At 44.8% G+C, this 12,521-nt stretch overlaps 4 protein-coding genes across 4 annotated transcripts; 3 read left to right on the top strand and 1 right to left on the bottom strand.

Moving 5' to 3' along the window:
• The first annotated feature begins 761 nt into the window (after nucleotides 1-761).
• On the top strand, nucleotides 762-4,279 carry plaub (plasminogen activator, urokinase b). The gene is made up of 10 exons (XM_061095356.1): nucleotides 762-858; nucleotides 936-1,037; nucleotides 1,107-1,260; nucleotides 1,971-2,068; nucleotides 2,162-2,200; nucleotides 2,454-2,664; nucleotides 2,755-2,903; nucleotides 3,504-3,644; nucleotides 3,827-3,969; nucleotides 4,043-4,279. The coding sequence occupies exons 1-10, from the start codon at nucleotides 762-764 to the stop codon at nucleotides 4,277-4,279; spliced, it is 1,371 nt and encodes a 456-aa protein (XP_060951339.1).
• A 2,497-nt stretch (nucleotides 4,280-6,776) lies between these two features.
• On the top strand, nucleotides 6,777-7,590 carry LOC133027371 (uncharacterized). Its single transcript, XM_061094354.1, has 2 exons — nucleotides 6,777-6,880; nucleotides 7,158-7,590. The coding sequence occupies exons 1-2, from the start codon at nucleotides 6,777-6,779 to the stop codon at nucleotides 7,588-7,590; spliced, it is 537 nt and encodes a 178-aa protein (XP_060950337.1).
• A 1,152-nt stretch (nucleotides 7,591-8,742) lies between these two features.
• LOC133028160 (DELTA-actitoxin-Afr1e-like) lies at nucleotides 8,743-9,414 on the top strand. Its single transcript, XM_061095355.1, has 2 exons — nucleotides 8,743-8,846; nucleotides 8,967-9,414. The coding sequence occupies exons 1-2, from the start codon at nucleotides 8,743-8,745 to the stop codon at nucleotides 9,412-9,414; spliced, it is 552 nt and encodes a 183-aa protein (XP_060951338.1).
• A 971-nt stretch (nucleotides 9,415-10,385) lies between these two features.
• LOC133028159 (endonuclease domain-containing 1 protein-like) lies at nucleotides 10,386-12,374 on the bottom strand. The gene is made up of 2 exons (XM_061095354.1): nucleotides 12,040-12,374; nucleotides 10,386-11,003 (listed from the first exon to the last, which is right to left on the bottom strand). The coding sequence occupies exons 1-2, from the start codon at nucleotides 12,319-12,321 to the stop codon at nucleotides 10,386-10,388; spliced, it is 900 nt and encodes a 299-aa protein (XP_060951337.1). The 5' UTR covers nucleotides 12,322-12,374.
• Nucleotides 12,375-12,521: the final 147 nt, after the last annotated feature.

The following is a 12,521-nucleotide window of genomic DNA, read 5'->3' as shown; positions in this document are numbered from 1 at the left end:
ACAAATTAAAACCAAACCGATCACCAACACTTGAACTTTAATGTGATAAGAACGAACTGAGATGACAGAAAACATCTTTACAGTCTTACATTTTGAGAGATTATCCCATCTGCTTACATGGAGGGGGCGTGGTTAATGACCTATACTGCTGCCAGCCACCAGGGGGGGGATCGAGATGATTTGGCTTCACTTTTGGGAGCTGACCTGTCGTCCATCTTTATTTTGCTTCATCACTCCACAGTGAAGTCACAGCTAACTACTGCCACCTGCTGACCTGACAGGGGACAACAAGACAATATTAATTGATTGGATATTAAATTCCTGTGGTTCAAAAACTCTGACTCACTCACTAAACGTTTATTTCAAAATCAAATGCCAGAGACCTCCTCTTCCTCCTCCTCCTCCTCCTCCTCTTCCTCCTCCTCCTCCTCCTCCTCTTCCTCTTCCTCTTCCTCTTCCTCCTCCTCCTCCTCCTCCTCCTCCTCCTCCTCCTCCTCCTCCCTGCCCTCAGACACACACAGATTAAACCCTCAGGAGTCTCATGCACATTCATGCAGAGAAGACTTTGGATTTCAGCTCGGAGGAAACATGACAGAGTTGAAAAGCTTCGGCGCGTTGATCTGGATCTTTGCAGCTCTGACAACAACTGGAGCAGTTAAGAACATTTCTATTTTACCCTGGGAGAGATTTTATCTTTATTTTTTAGAGAAACTGGATTAACTTTTATATGATTTCAGGCCTTGTTGAACGAAAGAGAGTGGATGAGAAGTTCTTCCCTCTCTTCCTCCTCTTCCTCTTCCTCTTCCTCCTCCTCCTCCTCCTCTTCGTCTTCATACTCCTCTTCATTTGAGAGTTCAGGTGAGAAACTCTGCTCGAGTCTCTGGTCTCGATCGTTGAGTTCCTGAGTTATTTGACATGTCTGTGATGTTCCTAAGGTGGAACTTGTCTGAACGGAGGAACCTCGGTCCCATCACTGAGTGGGGAACACATGTTCTGTTTGTGTGCTGATGGTTTCGAGGGAAGAAGCTGTGAAACAGGTGGGAAACTAATCACATTCATCTTTTTTTACATTTTAAATATAATAAAAATCCTGTTTGTGTCTTCAGTCGAAGGTCGTCAGTGCTACGACGGCGTGGGACTGTACTACAGAGGACGAGTGTCCCAGTCCCAGAGTGGACGGACATGTGAGGAGTGGGATTCAGAAACCAGAGAGAGATTCATGGCATCCGACGTCAAAGCAGGGAGACACAACTACTGCAGGTACACTTTGATATACTTTGATATGAATCACTTCCTGTGAGACTGAACAGTTTGAACATCTGTTCCTGGAGGTAAAAAACTATAAAGTACCACAAGGCCACAGTTATAAAGAACTTACGTAACAAAAAAAAGTCTACATTTCATTTTATAACAGCAAAATGTTTCTATCCTGCTCTCGTTAGAAATATTCAGTTGTGGAGGAAGTACTCTAACCTTTTAATTCAGTAAAAGTACAAATAAATACGCATAAATATACTCAAGTGAAAGTAAAAGTACTTTTTTTGATTTACTTGCAGTCGACTCCCTAATGCAAAAGTCTATTGCATCATTAACTGCGCCTACTATTTTGATTAATTTAGGAATCATGCATTTATTTCTTTAAAGTATTCACGCTGGTGAAGACGCATCTTACGTTGCACCACTAGGAATATTAGTAATTGTTTTGTTTTTTTGATTTTAGAGAAAAACTAGATGGAAAACATTTCTTAAAAGTCATTTAAAGGTAAATTCTGAACTGAGTGTGTAATTAATTCATTGGTTCTGTTGATTATCCAGGTTTGTTTTGTGTTTAATTAATTAGATAATGGGGACTTATGGTTGTATAGAAGTTTGATATGCAAATGTATAAATAAGGTAAGTAGAATTACTACAAAGTGCAAAGGATGAAATCAATGAAAATCTGTTTGATAGGTTTTCATTTTGTCCGACAGAAATCTTTACTTCAAACGACGTCCGTGGTGTCATGTTCTGAAGAACCATCAGCTGCAGCGGGAGTATTGTGATATTCCACGTTGTAGCTCAGAGTCACGTAGGTTTATATTTTCTACTCCAAGAAAACATAAAAGTCCAAGTAATTATAATCCAGAGAGTTGAGTTTAACAAAACGTGTCTGATCTTGTAGTTCCAGCTTCACCTTCACCAGGATCCACAGATCTGCCAGGTGAGTCCGACACCACACGTAGAAACTGTACAAGTAGAAGGAACATAAAGAGAAGTAGTCATCATAATAATAACAACTTTATTAACTGTAAATGAATATACTGTAAACAAATTAAACACAAAACATCAAAGGTAACTAGCAAATTAATAAAATAAATAGGTTTCAGGGTTGTGTAATCACTAATGATGTGGAAACAGATGTTTGAGGCTTGTAACTCCACCTCTTGCTAAACTCACCGTGTCCCATTTACGAGCTTTGTTGAATCCTGCAGCTGCAGAATGTGGCCGGCGCACCAGACCAAAGCAAACCAAGATCGTGGGCGGAACAGTTGCCACATTGGAATCACACCCGTGGGTCGCTGCCATATTCTATCGCAGCAAATCCAAGGAGAAGGTTTTCCGCTGCGGTGGGAGTCTGATCTCTGCCTGCTGGCTCCTCACCGCCGCCCACTGCTTCCCCGACGGGTAGGAAGTGACATCATCTACTGGGAACCACAGCAGGTGCTGAGAGAGATGAGGCAGGACGGGACCGATTGTTGTGAACTTGTGTTTCAGTTCCCAGACCAAAGAGCGGCGCTTCTCCGTCGCTCTGGGGAAGAACGCCCTGAACGAGAGTGACTCCAGCGAGCAGACGTTCAGAGTCGAGAAGATCATCGTCCACGAAGCCTTCGACAGCAGTGAGGGCAGCTTCGACCACGACATCGGTACGAACTCTTCAAGATACATTTAATAACTTCTGTCTGATACCATTATGTCCATAAGGTTTAGAAACCCTCGTCGGTCTTCCTTCATTCTGAATCCATCGATCCATCGTCCACCTCAAACCGACACTAACCTTGTTCCTCACACTGACCTTAAAGCAACACTAGGTCACTCTCACCGTTCAACAGCGCCCCCTGCAGCCACACGTGATAATAAGGTCGAGTGAAGTGGTTTATCAAAGTGTTGAGTGACGCTCTGACTGTGTCGTCCCACTCACTGAACGGAACGCTGCATATTACCCATGATCCTCTGCTTCCTGAAGCTGGAGCGAATCCAACAAACTCTGTTCAGAATTCTTCATATTTTAAAAGCTTCCTGCTGAATATTGGAGATAAACTCTGGTTTTTAATAACTTCTAAGTCCAGACAATCTCCAAAGCAACTGACTGGGACATTTGTGTTCAGAACCTCCAGAACATATCAGGACCATGTTCATGTTGCAGGTCTGAAAACAGCTGGAGATGTTCTAGATACAGATGTTCAGGGAGCAGACTGGGAACGAGAGATTTGATGATGGTGTAACCAAAGCTCTGCCTCTTGCAGCGCTGGTGAAGCTGAGGCCTCGAGGTGGTCAGTGTGCGGTGGAGAGCAACATGGTGAAGCTCGTCTGTCTGCCGCCGCCTCTGCAGAACCTCCAGCCCGGGGTCACCTGTGAGATCGCTGGATACGGGAAAGAGAGCCAAGGTGAGGGAGGTTCTCCAGAAACAGTCGTGGTATCTGATGGTGGTGTCCACAAGTTCCCAGTATGGAAACACTTGCCTTTGATAGAACACCTAAGTAATATAAGTAGTTCTGCCTCCTTTAAATTAAACTCAATGTACAAACCACAACAAGTGTGTGAGTCCTTCACGCCTCTTCCTCTGCAGGGCTGTGGTACCGGTCTCAGCTCCTCCGGGAGGCTCAGGTGAACCTCTTCACCGACGACGTGTGTCGACAGTATTACGAAAACATGATCACCGACAACATGTTTTGTGCCGGTCGACCCGACTGGAGCCAGGACGCCTGCGAGGTATTTCTACATGTCTGGACTCGAGTCCGGATCTGCTGATCTTCCTCTAACGCTGCTCGTCTCCGTCCCACAGGGAGACTCGGGCGGGCCGCTGGTGTGCGAGCTCGACCACCGGCTCTTTCTGTTCGGGGTCATCAGCTGGGGCGACGGCTGCGCCATGGAGTTCCGACCCGGCGTCTACACCCGGGTGACCAACTACAACGGATGGATAGAAGAGAAGACGGGTCTGAGGTCCCTCAGCGCCGGAGCCCGGTTCCCTCAGGACCTTCCAACAGATTCAAGTGTAACCGTGGAAAAATCCGCTGCTTAAAACCGTCCCCGAAAAACACGTCCAGGAAGTAAAGTTCCCTCTCGCTGCGATGCTGTTATGACGAATTAAATAAGTGTAAATAAAACGTGATTTGAACTCGATTCACAAAACCCAAACTGATTCCTGCTTCTCGTGAGATGTCAGGTTGTCATGTCATGCCCTTCCTACGTCAATAGGTGGCGGTAGTGAATTCACTTCGCTGTTTGTGACTGTGAATAAAGATGGATGACATCACAGCTCCCGAAACTAGAACATCTCAATCGCTGGGTGAGGTTTAGGTCGTAAACCGCCTCCTCCCTGTTAGTACAAGAGTAATGGAGCTTTTCTCCAACTTCAAGTGCTTTTGCTACATTTCATATTCACCCATTCATAAACCACTTTTATATTTATATATGTAAATGTATATATGCGTTACACAGATCAGCTGTAAGGAGTAATTCAGGGCTCAGGGTTTTGCCCGAGGACACTTCCACACTTGGGCATGAAGACTGGAAGAGCCGGGGATTGAACCACCGACCTTCTGGTTAGTGGACAACCCGCTCCTCCTCCTGACCCACAAAATCTAAATATAGAAAAGTTTAGATGGTTAAATGATGATTGAAGTCAAACACTTCTCACAAGGAAACTTATTTTCCAGACTTACTGTTTATTTAGTAGCGTACGTAAAAGAAAGTTTTGTTGTAAAGGAAGTTTGTGTTTTTAAAATCAGCTCCTACCTTTCTCACATATATGAGTTATTATAAAATGTTTATTATCCCTTTTGCTTGTTTCCTATTGGTCTGTTCTGAGAGAAGAATGTGTTTGTTCTATATTCAACTGTAAAAAGAATATATCTAACTGTTGGTTTAACCACCTTCTTGACAAAGTAAAGATTTATTAAACACAGATGCTTCATCTACAGTCACTGCTTCACTGGAAATCCATCTGTGTGTGTGTCTGTTTGTGTTTCTCCTCTTGACCACAAGAGGGCGCTAGAATTGTACAAACTAAAGAAGGGCAACATTATAACGTAGGCTGTTTTGCATGAGGCCTCATGTGTTGCATCTTAATTTGTGTGTCTTTGTGATTGTTACTTGTGTCTGTGTAGTTGGAGTTGTGTGTCTGTAGTGACTGAGCGTCTCGTTGAACTTGGTATTGTTTTGCATGTTGTTCGGATTTGTCACTTTTCAGTTGTTGTTTCTGTCTTTTTGTGGTTGTGTGTGTAACTGTTTTGCATTTTGTGGATTACTTTGTGTCTCTGTGTTATTTTACATCTTTTTGTAGCTGTTTATGTATTTTACTTGGTGTTTGTCTCTTTAGGGGTTTGTATTTGTCTCTTTTTGCATCTTTGTTGTTACGATGCGTCTCCCTTGTAGTTTGGGTGGTTATCTGTCTTTTCTGGATTATTTAGCATTTGTTTGTGTTCATGTTGTGTCCATTTGTGGTTTTTCTTCGTCACCTTTATTAAATAACTTTTCTGGGCGTGTGTCTGACTTCCTTGTTGGTCATTGGGTGTGTCTGTTTGTCTCCTTGTGGTTGTCTGTGTCTCTTCTTGTAGTTCCCAGGTTGTTATGCATCTTTGTGTAGTTGTTGTAGTTTTACATCTTATTTCAGATTATTTTGTGTCTTTTTCTTTGTTGTTTTGCATCTTAATTTGTTTGTTCCTGTAGTTGTTGTGCAACTCTTTGTAGATGCAGCTTTTTTGATTTGGATTATTTTGTGTCATTCTGATTCTGTTTGTGATTATCTCTTTTTGCATCACATTTTATTTGCTTTGCATCTTATTTTGTGTCCATTTCTTTTGTGTGTCTCTTTACGTGTCCCTGCACAAGTGTGTGTCTGTGATTCACAGTCATTGCGCTGAGCAGGATCAGACAAAGAGTCCTGTTGTATCAAATGAAAACACACACTAATCATGAGAGACACAAAGTGGAAACCACAGATTTATCGCCTGCTGAGTGATTTGTTCTTTCAGATGCACTGAACTGGAGGATTTAGCCTTCATCAGCCAAAATGAGTCATCATCATCATCATCCTCATCACCGGGACGGGTGCGGCTGCTGCTCTTTGCTTTTAAAATCTCAGCAGACGTTCAGGTATTTCAACACCAACGCCTGCGACTTGACAAGCAAGGATCAGGAGGACAAACCCAGACCTGATGAACCTGACGTGTGAAGCTCATTGGAGCAGAGGAGAGGAAACTCCTCCTGGAGGCTCACACACTATGTGAGGTGTGGCTGAGGGTGTGTGTGTGTGTCTGCTACCTCTACACAACCTGCCTCCTCCTGTCAGACGACTCTCTGCCTTCCCTCCTGCACCACTCAACGTGAAGTGAGTACATTTAATCTGAGATTCCTGTAGAGATTCTTCACTTTCATGTTGAGATGGATTAATTCTCGTGTGTTTCAGTGATTGTTCTTGAAGCCTTGGATGAAAATCTCTAGTCTGAAGTGGTTTGTTGTGTTGTTGACTGGAAGTTGTCTCCCTGTGTCCCTCAGTCCTTCCAGCAGCCGTCACCATGCCTGAGAATGCAGAAGCTCACTCCGTCCACCTCCCCACCAACCGCACCTGCACCGTAGAGATCACCAACGTCAGCGCCAACTACTGCCTGGTCAACCCAAAGTAAGAGTCAATGATGAGGATGAGGATGAATATGAGGATGAGGATGAGGATGAGGATGTATGGGGGCTCATATATTTTGAGTCTCAACCGATAAAAGAAATTAACACGATACCTAAGTTCAGCTCTTGGAATCAGTTTCTCTGCACAAGTACTTTGGTGTTTTTGATACTTAAAAGTTAATTTAGCTGATGAGTTTTACTTTTACTTATAGAATAATGTTACATTAGTACTTTTACTTCAGTAAATAATCTCCTCTTCATTCTGCTCATCTCTCCAGAGTTTACATGGACATGGGTTATTCCTACAGCCCCCCCCAGCCCACCGTGCGCACCACCAAGACCGAGGTGTGCTCCTTCATCAAGGACGACAACACGGCCACAGGAACCGCCGGCGTCCTGACCTACGAGATGTTCCACATGCAAAGTCGCGGCTGCGTAAAGATGATGGCCATCATGTTCTCCGTGCCCTTCGACTACACCTACTACAAGAACTACCTGGGCATCGGCTTCTTCGACAAAGATCGGGAGGGCAAAGATCTGTTCAAATACATGTACAATAACAAAGAGTTCCCAGATTTCATGCGCCAAGAGGCCAACGGCAGCGGCGTGAAGTACTGCCCTGACAACGAGAAGGTGGAAGTGAGGGGCTGCATGAATGATGACAACCAGGGCATTGTTAAAATTGAGTTGTACGACAGTATGAGGCAATGAGTCTGTTTCTGCTCCTGTGAGATGAAGAGCATCAAAAACGAATAAATGCAGTTGAAGCTAAATATTCCTGAATAACCAACAATGTGTGTGTCACTCCTGTTGTGTAACGGTGCTTTCATGAATAAAAAAAACAGTCTGACCAATTTCTTGTCCTTGATTTTTATTGATCATCGATCACAACAGAGCAGAAAATGAAATGAGACATTCACAGAATCAGTTCCTGTTTAAGAATCCGTCCACAAAGTCAAAGCACAACTTTTGATTTGTTGCAATTCAGCTGAATGAAAGTTGTATAAATCATTCAACCTTTTATATAAACCACACACGTGAACAGCGATAGAGAAAACTCAGTTTAACTTGATGAAAAACACTGACTCTAAATTCCTCGGAGCAGATAAACCAGGTAGGATGAACACAAAGTGTTCTAACTTCACTCTGAACCACAGACTGTTAATGAAAAACTCTGCACACAAACAACACAAAGTTTTCTAACTTCACTCTGAACCACAGACTGGTAATAAAAAACTCTGCACACACAAAGTGACAGAATGTTGTAGAAGAGTTTGAGCACGACTATTAACACAAGAGAACACAAAAATACCCATGTCCTCAATAAGACTAAATGTCCGTCACAGACCTAAAGAAAAGGAGTGGTGCCTGAAGAGACTCGGGGGTGTGATGCAACCATCTCAACAAACCTGTTTTTAACTGAGAAATAACTGTGGAAAAAACAGATATGTTGTTAGTCTTGGTTACGCCCTGTGTTCACGTCTCCATCAGCGGCACATTCCTGCGTCCAGATCCCTGAGGTGAAGACAGTGGTGCACAAGGCGTGTCCTCTGTGGGCGGAGCCAAGTCCCCCAACAGGAGTGAACTGAAGAGTCTGAGCCTAGTGCGTCAAACCTGCCACAGCCCGAGTGAGACGAGCACCTGAGACACACACAGGTAAGTCAGAGCTGGCTTTACTGAGAAGCGTTCACTGGATTGTGTTGGAGAATCTGTTGTAGAAGTTGTTGTAGAAGTTGTTGTAGAAGTTGTTGTAGAAGTTGTTGTAGAAGTTGTCGTAGAAGCGATGTGTACATGTTGTAACACAGACCTGCAGCTCACATCTTCACATCCCTCTCTCTCCCTCGTAGCTTCACCAGCAGCACCATGAGTGAATCAGCAGAGGCTTTGGCCGCCAGCCAGACGAGCAGAAGAAACATCACCATCGAGATCACCAACCTCACCAACAACTTCTGCCTCCTGGACCCCAGGTAACCGGCTCTGTGGAGACTCCTCCAGCACCGGGGGGGGGAAGATGGAGGAGAAATGTTCTGTTCCTCTGCACATGTTCATGAGCTAATTGTTCTCATTTCTTCTCTCTTCAAAATAAGTGTTTACTTGGAGAGCGGCCATGTCCACAGCCCCCCCCAGCCCACCGTGCGCCCGCTGAAAACCGAACTCTGCAACTTCACCAAGTCCAGCGGCAAGGCCTCCGGCGCCGTGGGCGTGATGACCTACGACCTGTTTAAGCGGGGCAAAAATTCCCCACCAGACATGGTCGCCATCATGTTTTCTGTGCCCTACGACTACGGCTATTACAAGAACTGGTTGGCGGTGGGAATCTTTCCACACGGCAAAGAGGTCAATGAGGCGCTGTACAAGGAGATGTATTACAACAAAGAAGAGGGATTCAAGCGGATGGAGGGCACCGGCAGCGGCCTCACCTTCGAGGGTGCGAGTCTGGACATCAAGGCGACCATGTCCCCGATGGGCAAAGCCATCATGAAGGTGGAGGTGTGGGACAAGCTCTTCTCGGCCCCGATGACTCAACACCACTGAGCTGGTGATTCAGGTTTTCCAGTTTGACGCACCGGCGTGTTGTGTTAGACATGTTCAACCCGCTTGTTCACGTGTGAAACTGTTCCATCTGTTCATGCAATAAATCCACAGCGAGTCTGATGATGTTACATGTGTCTCACTGATCATTTCAACACAAAGAAAACACCCGTGGAACAAGCGGTTTATCAAAATGAGTCGTATGTGCATTTCATTATTTGCTCTTGATTGAAACAAAGTCAATTTCTAATTTCATGATCATTTCTGCCTCAGTAGAAAACACTGGTGACTTCATGCAAAACGGAAATAGTGTGATTTTAGTTTTAAAAATGAAGAAGAAAGATCATTTACAATATGAAGTTGATCACAAGATAATAAAAGGTGTTCGTTCAGACTCATGTGCTGCATGTAAAGCACAAGGGCGCCATCTGCTGGTCACAGGTGTTGGGTGCAGCATTAGTTTATCTATGTCTAAGTGGTCGGTGTTGCTTGTCCACAGCAGCTCAGCAATAAAGTTAGATATTTATTTAAAAAACAACTCATATCATATCTGCTTGTTCAATTAAACTCTACAACCAGCAGCCAGTTAGCTTAGCTTAGCATAAAGCCTGAATGCAAAGAACAAGGACTCAGTAAGGTTAGCTTAGCACAGAGACTTTCAGGCTTTATGCTAAGCTAAGGCACTTTTTTCATTTCTTAGGCCTTTATTTACATGCATGTGTCAGTTACTCCATGTCAGTTATGACTTGTGTCTGTAAAGAATAAAGTTTCATAAAGCTCACATCCTGTTTTCTATAATTAAACATATTGCTTTTGTTGTGTCTGTTCTCAGGAAAACGAACCTGTAACAATTTGTTAAAATCAATGTTGGATTAGTTTTACTCGAGCAGCTTTCGTGCCACACTTTTCATTTTATTTTATTTTCCTTTGAGATGCATTTTGCAAAAGAAAAAAATACGAGAATAAAACTGAAATTAGTCCTTTCCAGAGCAGCGCTCATAGAAAACACTGACGACCGCAGCGAACCGCTCCTTCAGATACAGCTCCAGCGTTTCCAGCGGCATCGGCCTCACGTCATAACCTCTGAACTGTTTCTTTGCCGCCGGGTTCACGGGCACGATCTCCTCGGTGCTGTTGCTGTCGTTGCGGCCGATGGCAGCGTACGTGGGGAAGGCGTCCTTCAGCCTCTCTGGAAGACTGCTGTTGAACTTCGGGCAGCAGTAGGCCGACCACATGTACTCCGGCACAGCCACACGGTTGTTGAGCCAGTGCTCCTCCCTCTGATAGGGGATGACGCCGGTCACGATGTAGGCGTCTCCGAGGCAGTAGGCCGCCAGGGTTTTGTTGACCCTCATCTCCAGGAGCTGCCAGGGGCCGTCGTTAGAGCCCGCCTTCTGAGGAACCACGTTGGTGAGGGTGAAGGTGGCCGAGCGGTCGTCGTGGCTCCGGTGGTGAAGGCTCGGGTCCAGGTGGCCCCGGGAGTAGCTGGAGTTGATGTAGTCGTGCTCCACCGCCTGGCTTTCCACCACGTTCTGGTCCACGGGGCCGGGGGGGAAGGGGATCATGTTGCCGTCGGCGCCCGGGTACGCTAACTGTTCATCGGAGGGAGAAAGAAAACAGTGAAGACATCAGAGGGAAACTGACTCTGCTTCTACAGAACATGGAGGAAATGAAATGGAGCCGAATATCAGACGGTGTTGGATGAAAAGTCAAAGTTGATTGATTTTCATCCTGAACACTTTTATATACGAATCAAACTAATTGTTGTGAGAAACTTTACAAACAACCACTAACGTCAGCCTCATGGTGACACTTCTCATCATCAGATCGATAATCTCAACTCCTCAGACTGTCCATCGCTGCAGCTCCTCTCTTCAGCCTCTGTCTCAAACACTTGGTTTTAGCTCCTGTCTCTTTAAGACCCCCCCCCCCCTCCTGATAACCTGGCTTTGTGAGGGGGCGTGTCAGACCAGCTGCTGGGCGTGGATTATGCAAATGTAGGGCATCTGCATCCCACTTTGAAATCATCTGGGTTTGGCCTCACAGCTTTTAACAGTAACAGGATATTGTTGCATCTTTATTAACAATAAGAATCTTTTGGCCCTCTGAAATTAGAGAAATGAAGTTTAACCTGAAGGGATCACCTGGAAAATTTGCTTGGGGCCCCATGATTAGTTTCATAGTTAGATTACAGACGTTACAGGACAAATTAACACCTATAACTGATAATCACTGATAACAACAATGTAATTTATCATTTTATTGACATGGTTATTGTGTTTAAAGGATTTTTTGGGGTTATGTAACAGAAAACATTCACTACATGTTCTTGTACCATGCTGAATGAATAAAAACAGTTCCCCAATGTGTTCACAATGTGAAGCATTTCCTCATTTCACTATCTGTTGTGTTACTGCTCAGAGTGAAACACATGGATCTGTAACATTTACCAAACTGGAACATAAGCATCTACACAACGAGTCAAAATCAATACTCTGTGGTTTTTGTCTTGTAGAATCACACAGACAAATAATACATCTGACAGCAAACACATGGTTTTATCACATGGAACCGATTCTCTCTCAAGGACGTCAACAACAACCAGACTCAGTATTTAAACATCCTCACCTGTCGCTCAAACTTCCAGAAAGCTGCGGGCCTCTTCCCGGCCGGGAGCGTGTACAGATATCCGGAGAACCAGGGGGAGCGGCGTGCTCGGCTGTACAAGGAGGCAAAGCGGTACTGGTTGAGGAAGCGCTGGCAGATGGGGGTCCCCAGCAGACCTTTAGGAGGCCACGACCTGTAGAAGAACTGCAGGCACGGAGCAAAGTCACCAACATCAGCTGCAGCCGGGCGCCACGTCCCCCAGGAGAGCAGGACGACCACGACCAGAGAGACCAGACCAGACATCCTGATCGTCCAGAGACACACTGAGTGGACAGGGAATCAACTCCGTGGTTTCCTCGTCTCTCACACGTGAAGTGAAAGCAGAAGTGGTTTGAACTTTAGTTAATGTTCAGCTGTTTTTACAAGGAGGAAGTCCAACTGATAGCGTTTTCGTTTTCCATTCTAAGAATGATTGTGTTTTCGTTTTCCTCTCTATGGAAAGA

The sequence above is a fragment of the Limanda limanda genome, chromosome 21, assembly GCF_963576545.1.
Source record: "Limanda limanda chromosome 21, fLimLim1.1, whole genome shotgun sequence".
Taxonomy (NCBI): domain Eukaryota; kingdom Metazoa; phylum Chordata; class Actinopteri; order Pleuronectiformes; family Pleuronectidae; genus Limanda; species Limanda limanda.
This window is presented reverse-complemented; position numbering and strand designations above follow the sequence as displayed.